This window comes from Hyperoodon ampullatus (assembly GCF_949752795.1).
Source record: "Hyperoodon ampullatus genome assembly, chromosome: 3".
Taxonomy (NCBI): Eukaryota; Metazoa; Chordata; class Mammalia; order Artiodactyla; family Ziphiidae; genus Hyperoodon; species Hyperoodon ampullatus.
Genome location: NC_136916.1, coordinates 57806603 through 57821487, shown reverse-complemented (window position 1 = coordinate 57821487; position 14885 = coordinate 57806603). Strand labels below are relative to the sequence as shown.

General features: G+C 44.5%; 1 protein-coding gene across 1 annotated transcript; it reads right to left on the bottom strand.

Annotated features, from left to right (window-relative positions):
• Nucleotides 1-3245: 3245 nt before the first annotated feature.
• Nucleotides 3246-3816, bottom strand: LOC307050252 (ornithine decarboxylase antizyme 2-like; the record flags this gene model as incomplete). Its single annotated transcript, XM_079700146.1, is given in 2 exon segments — nucleotides 3246-3719; nucleotides 3721-3816. Coding segments are annotated over 2 exon segments (570 nt in total).
• Nucleotides 3817-14885: the final 11069 nt, after the last annotated feature.

Sequence of the window (14885 nt, the reverse complement as noted above, 5' to 3'; positions counted from 1 at the left end):
ATTTCTTTTGGAGTCTTTCTTAGAATTTCCATCTCTCAGCATATATTGCCCATCTGTTCTTGCATGTTGTTTACTTTACCCATCTAAGTGCCCTTAACATAATAATCATAGTTATTTTAAAACCTAATCTGATAATTCCAACAGCTCTGCCAGATCTGAGTCTTGTTCTGGTGCTTGCTCTGTCTCTTCAAACTGTGTTTTTTGCCTTTGAGTATGCATTGTAATTTTTTTGAAAGCCAGACATGATGTAAAGGAACCGCAGTAAATAGGCCTGTAGTCATGTGGTTGAGGGGGAAGTGAGGAGGGGAGTCCTATGATTAGGGCTCAGTCTTTTTCTTTTTTTTTAATTAATTAATTAATTTTATTTATTTATTTTTGGCTGCATTGGGTCTTCCTTGCTGTGTGCGTGCTTTCTCTAGTTGTGGTGAGCGGGGGCTACTTTTTGTTGCGGTGCACAGGCTTCTCATTGCAGTGGCTTCTCTTGTTGTGGAGCACGGGCTCTAGGCACGCGGGCGTCCGTAGTTGTGACTCGTGGGCTCTAGAGCGCAGGCTCAGTAGCTGTGGTGCACGGGCTTTGTTGCTCCGCGGCATGTGGGAACTTCCCGGACTAGGGCTTGTACCCTTGTCCCCTGCGTTGGCAGGCGGATTCTTAAACACTGTGTCACCAGGGAAGCCCAGGGCTCAGTCTTTTAGTGAGAATGTACCTCTGGATTGTGAACTTCACAAGTGCTTCTCAGTTTTTTTTCAGCCCCTTAAGTGGAATAGGATGGCTAGAGCTGGCTGGAGTTGGGGATTTTCCTTCCTCCATATTGTTTAGTGTCTGCTGAAATTCCAGCAGGTTAGGCTGAGGTAAAATAGTTTCTTCTGGGGGTGTTAAGAAGAATTGAACCCTCTGACATATTTCAAAATGGTTACTTTTTGTCTCCCCCTGCTGGAAGCATAACCCGATTTTTCTCTGACATTTGCTGTGAGACCCTGGTAGAGCTCCTAGAGGTAAAACTCACAAAATTTTGGGCGCCTCTATGAGACTGGGCCCCCCTGGAGTTTTTAAATCTCAAACTTGTCCACATGGAGCCTCCAGCAATTCACCAATCACAATTGAGGTTTGCCTACCCTACTGCTGGTTCCCAGGGAGGTTTCTGTCCATGGGTTTCTGCTCTGGTAGCTGTGAGTATCCACCTGTCTGTGTTTCCACTTTTTGGAGCAGTGGTTTGCCCTGTGTCCTCAATTCTCTGAGAGGTCTAAGAAGGGTTGTTTATTCTCGTTTTTTTTCAGCTTTTCACCTGTTAGGACAGAGTACAGACTTCCAAGCTCCTTACATGCCCAACTGGAAACTGGAAGCCTCTCTGCTTTTTGGTTTGCATGAGTAATTTGTATATTCTATATAGTAATTCCTTATCATTTTTAGATTTACAAATATCTTCTCCCATTCTATCACCTATTGTCCATGGTATCCTCTTTTGAACAGATATCCTTAATTTTGACATTATCAAATTAATCCATTTTTTTCCTTCTGGTTTGTCCTTTTGAGGTTTTGTATAAGGAGTTCCGTTCTCAACCCAGGTCCCAAAGGTACCCTCTTATATTTTCTTCCATTAACTTTAGAGTTTTACTTTTCACATTGAGATCTTTTGTCATTTAGAGTGTACATTTCTATTCGGTGTCAGGCAGGAATCCTACTTTGTCTTTCTCCATCTACTAAGCTGGTTTAATCTGTCCCTCTTCATTGATGTGCGATGCCTAACAACCACATTCTCATGGTCTGACTTTGAGTTGTCTATTCTATTCCATGGTCTGTTGGTCTGTTTTTGTGCAAAACAATCTTCTTGTTTTGTTTTGTCTGGCTTTTTACATGGCTTTGTAGGGTGCTGCTCTTTACTCTTGTAAGGTTGACTTAATCCTGCTCATCCATATAAATTTTAGAATGAGTATATCAAGTTCCTGAAAAACATACCTGGAATCTTTACTGGGATTTCATTGCCTATATAAATTAATTCATAAAGAATTAACTCCTGTGTAATATTAAGTAATTCCATCCAAGAGCATAAAATTTCCCTCAATTTCTTCAGGTTAATTTCTACATCCTTTATTAGAGTTTTAAAGTTTTCTCCATAGGCTTCTTTTCTTTCACAACTTTAAATCAGTTTATTGACACAGTAACACAACACACTTGCCTCCCTGACACCCCCACCCCCTCACCCAGTCTAGACCTCTCCCCCTTCCTCCCCCCTTAGAACAAGCTGTTCAGTGAAAACAGAAAAGGGCAGAGGCCGCTTCTACACCCTTAGTGCCACTGCCAAGCCCTGGGGAGCAGGGTCTCAGGCACTGCTCAGAACCTGTCAGAGAGGGGTGCAGTTAGCACTAGACTTAGCCAGGCAGAGGCCTCCAGTCCCTCGGAGCAGATTCTCCCACAGCCCCCAGGCCCTGAGCTGCTCTTCCTCTTCCCCTCTGCTGTCTGTGACCCTAGGAAGGACATACCTTGGGCCTGCGGCCAAGAGCGAGAACTCCTGGCCGTAATCTGAGAATTGGAATTTGGCTAGTGTTTTTTAAGGCCCAGGCACCCCAAAAAAAGCCCTGGTGGTGGGAGTGAACTTCAATGCCCCTATTTTAAATGCACTGATAACATGAAACAGATTAAGCCAGCTTAACCAAATGCCAGAATAACACAAAGCTGTAAAGGAGGGGTCAGACCTTTCTCCAGGCCAGACAAAAATGCACAGAGAGAAGCCCAGGTGGAGTGTCAAAAAACAACTGAAGGACACTGCCCAGGGGCTGAAAAGCCTATACTCCGGAGTCCCCAGGGTGACAGGAAGCAAGGAAAGAAAATACACAAGTCTTAAAAACCAAAAAGGAAAGCCCAACAGCAGGGGAACCTCAGCCTGACAGTGCTGTCCACCAGCTCTCCAGGCCTTGCCCCTGGACCCAGACAGTCCCTTCCCCTCTAGGCAATGTCCTCCCCTAGGCTAGACAGAGCACATCACACAGCGCAGTTTAAAGAGCTTCTAATGCCAATTCATAAACATCTTCATTTACTATTGGTGATTACATGTGAATGATATGTTTATACCGTTCTTTATGGAAAACAATTTCAACGAGTCAACGCCGAGAGCGCAATAGGCAGCCCTCACCCTGAGCCCCTCAGCGTCCTTCCCTACACAGCAAGAAGCCCCCGCCTCTGTCCCAGGGCTGCCTAACTTCCCCTCTTCCCCCACTGTGGCTCTTGGGCAAAGCATCCTCTATGACCATTAGTCCTCATCGGACAAGTTCTGGTCCAGGGGGTAAACCATGAACATCACATGTGGTCGAGAGGGGACACAGGGATGGCCTGGACGCAGAATCTCAAAGCCCAAGAAGCTGAAGGTCTTCAGGAGTGGAGCTCTGTCTTCCCGGCCCTTCCTGAAGCAGATGAAGACGTAGTTCACTTCCATCTTCTCTTCAGCAAACTCTAGCAGTGCTAACAATCCTTCTTTGCTCCCATCAGCTAATAATCTATCTGGGATTTCTACAAACAGGCTCTGGCTGGACAGGACTGCATCCCAGGAAGAGACCTTCACCTCGGTGACCTCATACCGGAAGTGGACGATGTGAGGTTTTCCACCGTTCACAGGGAGGTCCTGGGTTACAGTGAGCTTCTCGTCCTTATACAGTAGAGCTGAGAGAGAAGGATCCCTGCCGCCCCCTCGCCCACCGGGGATCTTCGACAGTGGGTGAGGGGCATCAGGAGCACCACAGAGGCCCCGGAACAATGTGCCTGCAGCACTGGAGCTGGCGACAGTTACTCAAAGGCAAAATACTACTGTCCTGGGTGTGTATCATCCTCGGCGGCTCTGCTCAAGGTGGGAAGAGGCGGCGCAGGGAGTGGGTAGGTGGATGAGTGGGCGGATGTGGGGGCGCGCGCGGCCGAGCTCTGCGGGCTAAGTCCCTGTCGGGCAGCGGGCCCAGAGCCCTCCTCCTGCCTCAGCGAGCGCCTGCCTCCAACTCGGTTTCTTTTATATTCTTGGTTAAGTTCATTCCTAGGCATTGTACATGCTTTTTTGCTGCTATTGTAACTAGAAGTTGGTTCTGCTGGTGAAGAGAAATGTTACGGATTTATTTTTTTTTAGGTTAATATTGTATCTGGTGATTTTACTGAATTCTCTTAATAGTTTTAACAGTCTATCTGTTGTTTCTCTTTGTTTTTACAAGGCACATGAAAATATTATTTCTACATGATGATAGTTTTTTGGTTTTTTTTTTTTTTTTGCATTACGTGGGCTTCTCACTGCTGTGGCCTCTCCCGTTGCGGAGCACAGGCTCTGGACGCGCAGGCCCAGCAGCCATGGCTCACGGGCCCAGCCGCTCCGCGGCATGTGGGATCTTCCCAGACCGGGGCACGAACCCGTGTCCCCTGCATCGGCAGGCGGACTCTCAACCACTGCGCCACCAGGGAAGCCCCGATGATAGTTTTTTAATAGAAGTATAGTTGATTTACACTGTTGTGTTAGTTTCTGGTGTACAGCAAAGTGGTTCGGTTTATACATGTATATTTTTTTCATATTCTTTCCATTACGGTTTATTACAGGCTCTCGAATATAGTTCCCTGCGCTATACAGTAGGACCTTGTTATCTGTTTTATATATAGTAGTTTGTATCTGCTAATCTCAAACTCCTAATTTATCCTTCCCCCACCTCCTTTCTCCTTTGGTAACCATAGTTTGTCTCCTACGTCTATGAGTCTGTTTCTGTTTTGTAAATAAGTTCATTTGTATAATATTTAAAATTCCACATATAAGTGATATATGGTATCTTTCTTTCTCTTTCTGACTTACTTCACTTAGCATGATAATCTCCAGGTCCATCCATGTTGCTGCAAATGGCATTATTTCATTCATTTTTATGGCTGAGTAATGTTCCATTAAAGAAGATTTTATATATATATATCTCCATTCTTCTTTATCCATTCAACATGATACTTTTATCTTTTCTCTTCTAATCTGTCTATCTCTTATTCTTTCTTCCTAATAGCTTTGTCTAGAACTTCCATTATTGTATGTTGAATGGTAGCAGTACAGTTGGATTCCTTATTTTTTTCCAGATTTTAAAAAGAATGCACTTAAAATCTCTTAAGTATGATTGCTTTAAGTTTTTGATATATCGCCTTTACCAAGTTAAAAATGTCTTTCCTATATCCAGTTTGCTAAGTTATTGAACCATAAATAGGTAATGAACTTTATCAAATGCTTTTTCTTCACCAATTGAGATACTTGTATGATTTTTGTCCTTTATTAATGAGGTGATTTCTGATGTTGAGCCAACCTGAAATTCCTGGGATAAACCCTACTTGATCAAAATAAATTTTTTTAAAATATAAAACTGTGTTATATGACTGGGTTAGTTAGCCGATATTTTATTTAGGATTTTTATATCTACGTCATAGTTGAAACAAGCCTATTCTTTCATTTATTGCTTTGTCTTTACTGATTTTGGAACCAAGATTACACTGGTTTCATAAAATGATCTGGGCAGCTTTTGCTCTTTTCTAGTTTTTTGGAAAAACTTATAGAAGACAGGAATTAACAGTTCCTTGAAAGTTTGGAACAGTTCCAGAAGTTCATAAACTTTTTACTACCATGACTCCTCCAGCCTCATTGTTTTCTACTGTTTACCACATACTTTGAAAGATTTGGTTTAGATTAATAAGTGTACAAGTTTTTCTTTCCCTAGGTGGCTACATGCTGTAAAGTACACACAGCCCTTAAGAATGGTGCCACCACAAACTCAAGGTCATCTGCTTCAACTGGACTGTCAACACTTTTACTCCCTGGAAGTTAAAGGGTGGCATCCCTCAGCCCTGCCTCAAGTCTCCTCCTTAGCCCTCACCTTTTACCTTGGAATAGATGACTCAGTCTCCTACTTTATTGAGCAAGGGGGACCCCTAGAGACTAGCTCTCCTGAATCTCACCTACCTACGTACAGTGACTGTATATCCACACCCAATCACACTTCTTTCCACCCATCTCAGAAAACGAGGTGTCCCTTCTTAAATCCAAGACAATTCCTATAAGTGTGCTTCAAAACCCCATCCCTTTCTCCCAGGGACCTCACTCCTTTCGACATCCTCTCTCTCTCCTAAAATTTAAACCCTCCCTCCCTACAGGGCTCCTTCTCCTCAGACCAGCAACATAATCAAATCTCACCCATCGCCAAAAAATCCCTCCTTTGTGTGCTGTGGGACAGGCATTCTCACGCACGGCAGGTGGGAGTGTAAATTGGCAAGATCATTCTGGGAAGCAATTTGGTAACCTGAATCAAAAGCCTGAAAAATATTTGCACCCTTTGTCCCAGTAATCCTACCTCCAGAAATCCATCTAAGGAAGTAATCAGAAATGCTGACAAGGAGAGATGTTTAAAAATGTTAATCTCACTGTTATTTTAACAGCAAAAATTGGAAACAATCTAAAGGTTCAACGATCAGGGATCAGTTAAATAAACTGTACTTAAATATAATGAAATTTCGTGCAGTCACTAAAAATATCATTTTTAAAGAAGAGTTGACATGGGGAACTGTTCATGAAGCAATGTTGTAAGTGAAAACACCAGCATATAAAAAATATATACAGTGCGGTACTGATTTTGTTATATATAAAAATGGCTAACGCTTCTGGAATGTTAGCTATTATATACACCCTCTCCCTCAATCTTCACAACATTCCTCTACAGTTAATACTGTTATTCACATTTTGTAGAGAAAGAAACCAACTAGAAAGAAAAATATCAATATCTATGGGGAGGAAGATGGGTTACTGATGAATTTCATTTTCTTCATACTCTTTTGTACTTTCTAACTCTTTAACAAGGAGGTATTACTTTTTGTCAAACAGAAATACGGAATCATTCTTCTCCTTTCTGGTTTATATATGTGAGTAATGAACAATTTGAACAATCCAGAGAAAATGAAAACCCTCCTCCCACTACTGCTATTCCAACCACCAGAGACAGCCCACTGTGTACAGTCTGGCTGCTTTATATTTGCTTTTTTTTAATTAATTTTTTTTTTTTTGGCTGCGTTGGGTGTTTGTTGTTGCTCGTGGGCTTCCTCTAGTTGTGGCGAGCAGGGGCTACTCTTCCTTGCAGTGTGTGGGCTTCTCACTGCGGTGGCTTCTCTTGTTGTGGAGCACAGGCTCTAGGCACGGGGGCTTCAGTAGTTGCAGCACGCAGGCTCACTAGTTGCGGCACGTGGGCTCAGTAGTTGTGGTGCATGGGCTCTAGGGCACGCAAGCTTCAGTAGTTGTGGTGCGCGGGCTTAGTAGTTGTGGCTTGTGGGCTCTAGATCCCAGGCTCAGTAGTTGTGGCACACGGGCTTAGTTACTTTGTAGCATGTGGGATCTTCCCGGACCAGGGCTCGAACCCGTGTTCCCTGCACTGGCAGGTGGATTCTTAACCAGTGCTCCACCAGGGAAGTCCCTATATTTGCTTTTAATTTATATTTGGCTTTGGTATTTATATTTGCTTTTCAAATGTGTATGTAGACATATACACTTGAAAAAGCAAATGTGATCATCTTACCACATCAATACTTAAAACTTGACAATCTGAGTCCTTTCAATGGCTGCATTTTGGTTTCCACCCTGAAGGATATCCAGGGCCCCTTTCTGTTGGAGTGGCCCATGTTTAATTTTGCCAAGTGGTGAACCATCTCTGTGTGTGCCTGGCCACCCCAAGAGCTCCTGGTTTGGGGTCTGGATAACCGAGTTCTTGTCCTATTTCTGCCATTTACTAGCTGTGCTACCAGAGGCTAATCCCTTTTTCTCTCTGGGAGCCTGTTTCCCCATCCTTCAGGCTGGGTAACAGCTCTTGCCTTGCCCACTTTAAGGTGACATTGTGATGCTCCAACTGGCTGATGGCAGTGCCTGGTTAAGTGCTGCCCCCGAAGCAGTGCTCTTTGGACTCCTCCCTTCTTCCTCTCCTCCCCATTTGCCTGCAGCCTGAAGGATTCTTCAACTTGTCTTAAATAGAGAAGGGGGCCAGAGGGCCGCAAGAAAGGAAGGGACGTGGTCCCCAGACAAGCACTAGAGGCCCAGAGGCTCAAGGCTGGCTTTTGGGCCCTCTCCAGCTCATTCAATAGTCTTCTGACTGACATCGGCGGAGGAGGACTCTCCGGAGGTGGCAGCAAAAAAGAAATGCCTGTTGTGCAACGGCGTGTACCACGGAAAAGCACTCGAGGGCTGAAAACGCTGCCTGGCTTCCACTTCCAAAACGCATTTTAAAGGCTCTGCGGGAGCAAGCGGGTGCAGCGGCCAGGGCCTTCTTCCGCGGAGCCGCTGCCCTCTGGTGGTGGCATGCAAATATTACAGCTGCTGTATAGGCCCCGCCTCCCCGTGCAGAGGCTGAGTTGCCACTCACATCCGGAAAGTAAGGGGCCCTTAGGGAGCTCTCAACGAAGACTGACACCTGGCAGAAAGGGAAGCCAGGCCTGGGTGAACCAGGACTGGAACCTGGGACTCCAGATGCCCCACCCAATAGATGCTTACAACAGCTTCTAGTAATCGTTAAAGCAAAAGGCACCAGACGATGACAGATTTTATGCAGGCTATTGCAGTAGAGAGAAGGTTCATTAATGAGAACCCTCTCAAAGAAAAGGAAGGGGCGTGAGGTTTTAGAGAGGCAGGTGAACCAGGGAGTCATCAACCAGTCTCGTGGGAATAGCAAGAAAGGATGCAGACGGGTTGTTTTCTTGGAATATGCGAGAGCAGGTGGTCCTGTTTCCCCAGAACTTAAAGAGGTGGGGGAATTTTTTCGTTCATTCGTTCGCCTATTACAGGACCTTTTTATCATTTCAAGTATTTTTAATTAATTAATTTATTTTTTGGCTGCGTTGGGTCTGCATTAAGGTGCGTGGGCTTTTCATTGCAGTGGCTTCTCTTGTTACAGAGCACGGGCTCCAGGCACGCGGGCTCAGTAGTTGTGGCTCGCGGAATCTAGAGCGCAGGCTTAGTAGTTGTGGCGCACGGGCTTAGTTGCTCTGCGTCATGTGGGATCTTCCTGGACCAGGGCTCGAACCTGTGTCCCCTGCATTGGCAGGCGGATTCTTAACTGCTGCGCCACGAGGGGAGTCCCGGGAATTTTTTAATCATAGCTGCCTTTTGGGAGCACAGGGTTCAGATAAAGTTCAATGCTGTCATAATGGGGCAGGCTGAAGGATGGCCATTTAAGAGGTGAGGATAGTGAGGCCCAGGTCACACATCTGTAGGTTTCAGTGGTTGAGACAAGATTCCAACCTGCACATACGAAGACAGCAAGGAGACCCCAACCTGAAGTTGAAAGTTCCCTCTAAGAGTAAAGTCATAATTCATTGTCCAAGGGAGCAGCCCAGCCAGCAGCAGAAATGGCCTGCTCAGTTGCGGCTTTCAGTTTGATGGAGCGTATCAGCAACGTGCTGGCATCACCCAGGAAAAATGCTGGGATTTACCAACACTTTTGGTAAGGCAGGGTGGTGGCCCTGAAGATACTGTGAAGTCCCCTAGTCAAGTCTAGGGAAGGACCAGAAATAGGGCAGTTCTGGGATTCAGCTACCGTCTCTCTGTTAGCCAATCTGTCTGTCTGTCTCTCTCTATGACCCCCACTCTGTTTCTCTTCCTACCCAGCCTTCTTTCTCACCCACAATCTCTACTCCCCAGTAACTTCAACTGGCACCTGGCCACTTGCAGCCACCCCAGCCCCTGAGTCTACCCAACCTCCAGCTGTAGAGCCCACCACGAACTGCAGCTTCCTTTGGGTCTTTTAAGACCCCTCCCCAGAGCCAGCCTGTGTTTTCAAGCCAGGCCCCAAGTCACTGACTGCCCTGCCTGTGCCCTGCCAGGCCTCTGACAGGCAGCCCACCAGGGCGCCTCTGTTGCTCAGGGTTGGGTGGATGGGGTTACATGATCTGCTTCTTGCAGGGGCTTGGACAGGACAGCTGCCCTCAGAGGTGTCAGGAGTAGCTGCGTCCAGGTGGCCTGAGGCTACAGTTTGGGAAGCCAGAATGGAAGTGTCATCATCTTCAGGCAACTGAGCCCACTCATGGGTCCTGAGCTTCGCCTGCAGAAAGGTGCTGACTGAAGAAGGTGGTCTGAATGACCAGAGATAAGAGGACTCCAGTGTGACAAGCCCAGGCTGTGGTCCCAGCAGTATCCCTGGCCAGCCCACCCAGTTGCCCAGCCTGTTTGACAACCTTCTTCCTTCTTGGCATGAGGATTGCCCTTCTTGGCTAGGATCGCCCTAGCCCAATGCCACTAGCCACAAAAATCACCACTGGCACAGGGGCCTGCTCACCAAGAGGGTTCCAAGCGTCCATTTGTCAATCCATGTGCTTTTTCTCCAGGAAAAGGAGACACCAGCAATAATGACTTGAAAGGATGATCCAATGAGCAGTTGAATTTCTCCTGGTAAATGAATCAGTTGGCTTCCTGATCTACAAATCAGCCTCTCTGAGTCAGCTGAAATGACCCTCTACTCAGTCTGACCAACTCAGAGACTGTGTCAGGCAGGGATCTTTCATTACAGGTGACAGGAACCCAATGTGGACAATCTAAAGGAAATGGGAACTAGATTAAGATGACCTGGCATGTGGCATGGAACCCCATGCTGGGCGGACAGCTGGACTGCAGGGATGCGTAGGGCCACCGCTCAGACTTCGCACAGCCTCGCCCCACTCGCCTGACACACACTCTGCACATCCCTGCTTCCACCTGCCCCAGGCTGCTTCTTACACTATTAACCCTCGGGGAGGGGTGGTCTGACCCAAGTCCAAACATCCTGAAGAAACATGGGCTCTGATTGGCATGTTCAGGTACCCACCCCCAACAATCAACTCCGCCTACTTCCCACTGAACAAAATGGCTTTCTATAATTGGGGAAGGTGATGGGAGGGGCACTGGAGGTAGGGGACGGCAGTGCTAGAATGAGTGCTTCTCTGGTGTGTCTTTGTTACCCCTCTGCTCTGGCCTTTCTTCTGCCATGAATGCCCTTACCATTCCCTCAACCCCTTTACCAGGCTGGCTCTGCCCTCCTTTGAGACTCAAGTTGGCTGTCACCTCCTCCTGGAAGCACTTACCCCTGTCCCATGGGTGCCCCTCATTTGTGCTCCCACAGCACCCTCCCTTCCTGCTTCCATTCCCACCAGCTCATCCTAGCTCGTGAGTTACTTGAAGACTCGGCCATGTCTTATCCTCAGGGCCTGGGACACAGAGGAAGTTCAGGAAATGTTTCCTGAATAAACTGATTCTGAGGGTTTGGATTCAGGAATGGGGGTGATTTTTCAGAAAGGCATCCCAAGAGTTCCTTTCCAATTGTTTCTCACGTGATGCAGGGTATCACGTTCAATTCTTGAGTTTCAATTCCTGCTTCACCATATATTAGTTGGACAAGTTACCTAGCCTCCTAAGTTTCCTGACTCCCTCAGTTCCTCATCTGTAGAATGGGACCCAATAATACCTACTTCAAAGGACTGTTGTGAGGGTTAAATTAGATACTGCTTAGCACAATTCCTGGGACAATATACATACTCATTATTTTATTGTTGCTTTTACTATCATCATATGCCCCCCTCACTCTCCAGCAGCGCGGAACCCTGTAGCTGTGCAGGGAACAGGATGCCCCTCTCTCCAGCCCCTCACAATCCATAAACAATCACTACTCCATCAATAAAACAAAGGCTCAGACTGGAGCCTCACTGGACTTCTGTAACAAAGGTAGCATCATTCATATGTAAAATCTTTTGGAAAATATAGTAAAGAAAAATATCAAGCAGTCTAACACATTATACTTTGGTATACATTTTCCAGTCTATTTTCTTATGAATGTTAAATGCAGCTTTAATCATACTGCATATATATATATATATATATATATATATATATATATATATATATATATATTTGCTTTCTATTGTCCATAGTAGCATCATATCCAACAACAAGAAAACCAAACAACACAATCCAAAAATGGGCAGAAGACCTAACTAGACATTTCTCCAAAGAAGACATACAGATGGCCAAGAGGCACATGAAAAGATGCTCAGCATTGCTAATTATTAGAGAAATGCAAATCAAAACTACAATTAGGTACCACCTAACACTGGTCAGAATGGCCAGCATTATAAGTCTACAAATAACAAATGCTGGAGAGGGTGTGGAGAAAGGGAACCCTCCTACACTGTTGGTGGGAATGTAAATTGGTGCAGCCACTATGGAAAACAGTATGGAGGTTCCTCAAAAAACTAAAAATAGAGTTGCCATATGATCCAGCAATCCCATTCCTGGGCATATACCCAGACAAAATTATAATTAGAAAACATACATGCACCCCTATGTTCATAGCAGCACTAATTACAATAGCCAAGACATGGAAACAACCTAAATGTCCATCAACAGATGAATGGATAAAGAAGGTGTGGTATATATACACAATGGAATATTACTGAGCCATCGAAAAGAATGAAATAATGCAATTTGCAGCAACATGGATGGACCTAGAGATTATCAAACTAAGTGAAGTCAGAAAGAGAAAGACAGCATCATATCATCCCTGCTACGTTGTTATAGATAATGCTGAATACACCATTTCCCAACTTTTCAAGAAAGATAATTTTTTTTAAGTTACAATCATGACTCTTATACAGAAACAACCTGAACACATTTAAAGATATTCTTTAACTCATTATTAACCAGGGACCCAGGAAGATGCTATAACCAATTCAAAGGCAAAAATACAGAAGAGGCACATTTATAGACACGTTCATAGGAATATTGAGATGAATGTGTAAATGGAGTCAACACTGGCTTCTTGCACAGTGGGGAAGGAAGTCAATTGAACGCCCACTGGACTGAATTTTTGCAGGTCCCTAAACATGTCTGCTGCTGGCTGGACTCATTCATTGTACTGTGAAAGGTTGCGACCCAAGAAAATCCCATATAGTTGGATTGCTATTCAAGGATGAAGGCATCATACAATCTCAGATATGAATATACCAGATCTAGCTGGCCAGGCTGCTCATGACTGCCAGGAGGAGACATTCACAGATCACTTATAAAAGTGGGGTAGAAAGGGAATCCACGCCATCAAGCGAGTTAAAAAACAATATGGATGGTACAATCCCATTTTATAGTGATGCTAATATATGCTAAAATGTATATAGAAAAATCTACAGGAATATATGCCAAACTGTTAACAGTCTATCTCTGGAAGGTGGAGTGATGAAGGATTTTTCATTACCTATGGGTCTGGGGTTGTTTTTTTTTTTTGCCATACTTGAATTATTTACAATGGACCTGTATTACTTTTATAATTTTTAAAATAAGAAGGAAGATGGCAGTTTACATGCTACATGGCAGTTTACATGTTACACATTAAGACTTTATGGATGCTTTCAGATATTCACTCACGCAATCTTCCTGAAAGAACTACTCAAATTACTTAAGTACGTATAGACTCCAACCCACTGAAACATAAGTAAAAATCAAGAATTTAAGGAAATGCAGTGTGGTTGATTATATTTTTCAAGTTTGACCACACCAACATATGTATGTATGTAATGTGTATGTATATGTACATGTTCATGTACATGTATATATATATGTGAGCATCCCACTTGTTCATCTTATGTAGTGATGTTGACATACTTCCATTCGATCTGGGTGGATCTTTATAACTGCCCCAACCAATAGGATGCAGCAGAAGTGACAGTGAATCATTTCCAAGATTAGGTCATCAAATTATCGATAGTACGGCTTCCACCTGGATCTCTCTCTTGGGGGATGCTTGGCCTTGGAACTCAGCCCCTGTATTTTGAAGAAGTATAGGCTACACAAGAGGCCATGTGTGGAGTTCTGGTTAATAGCCCCAGCCAGGCCCCCAGCTGGGTGACAGCCAGCACCAACCATGGGTGGATGAACAAGCCTTCAGATGATTAAAGCCGAGCTAGAGACTCAAGCTTTTGAGTCTTCCTGCTGAGGCCTCCAAATCATGGAGGAGAGACAGGCCATCCCTGCCATACCCTACGTTCCTGATGCACAGAAACTGCAAGAGATAGTAAATGATTACTGTTTTAAGCCATTAAGGTTTTGGGGAGCAATACATGCAGCCACAGTGACTGGAACATGCAGTATAAGCATAGAGAATTCAATACAAATATCATAAACATGGTTAAAATTTGAATGACGAATTCCCATTTTTGAAAAAAGAAGACCTATATAGTTTTTAAAAAGAGATATGATAATTGAGCCTTTAATGGAGAGGCATGGAAGCAGGAAGCTGGGAAACTTCTCACCTTACTTTGTAAGGGAGGAAAAAAATTATAGATTTTTCTTGAATTTGAGAGTTGGAGAACCATGGGTCCAAGAAAGTGTTTTATAATCTGGAAGGTGTTAACAGAATTAAAACAATAAGCTGTACACTTTCCAAATCACAGAAGATAAAAAACAAATCATACATATCATAGAAGGCAAAAAACAAGAGAAACACAAAAAAGAGAAAGCATCGAGCAAAACATGAAAATAAAGCCCAAACATGAAAATAAGACCAAACATGCCAGAATAAATATAAATGCATTATGCTCCTCTACTAAAAGCCAAAGACCCTCCAACTGAGTTAATACAATTTCATTACTACAATGCACCCATATTACTGTATATAAGATATAGCTAAATATACACACTTTCCATCTGTGGCATCTGCACATTAGGCAAACTCGCCTTTCAGACAGACCGCTTGCCAGTTCCACTCAGCTCCCTGTCTCTTAAGTCTCCAGGTGGATGTGGGCTAATGGTAGGGCCCAGGGCAGACAGAAGTGACCACCTCAGGAAGCCATACCTTCGTGATAGGAGGAGCTGCTCAGTTTTCTGGCTGGAACAACCCCGAACAGGGAGTGA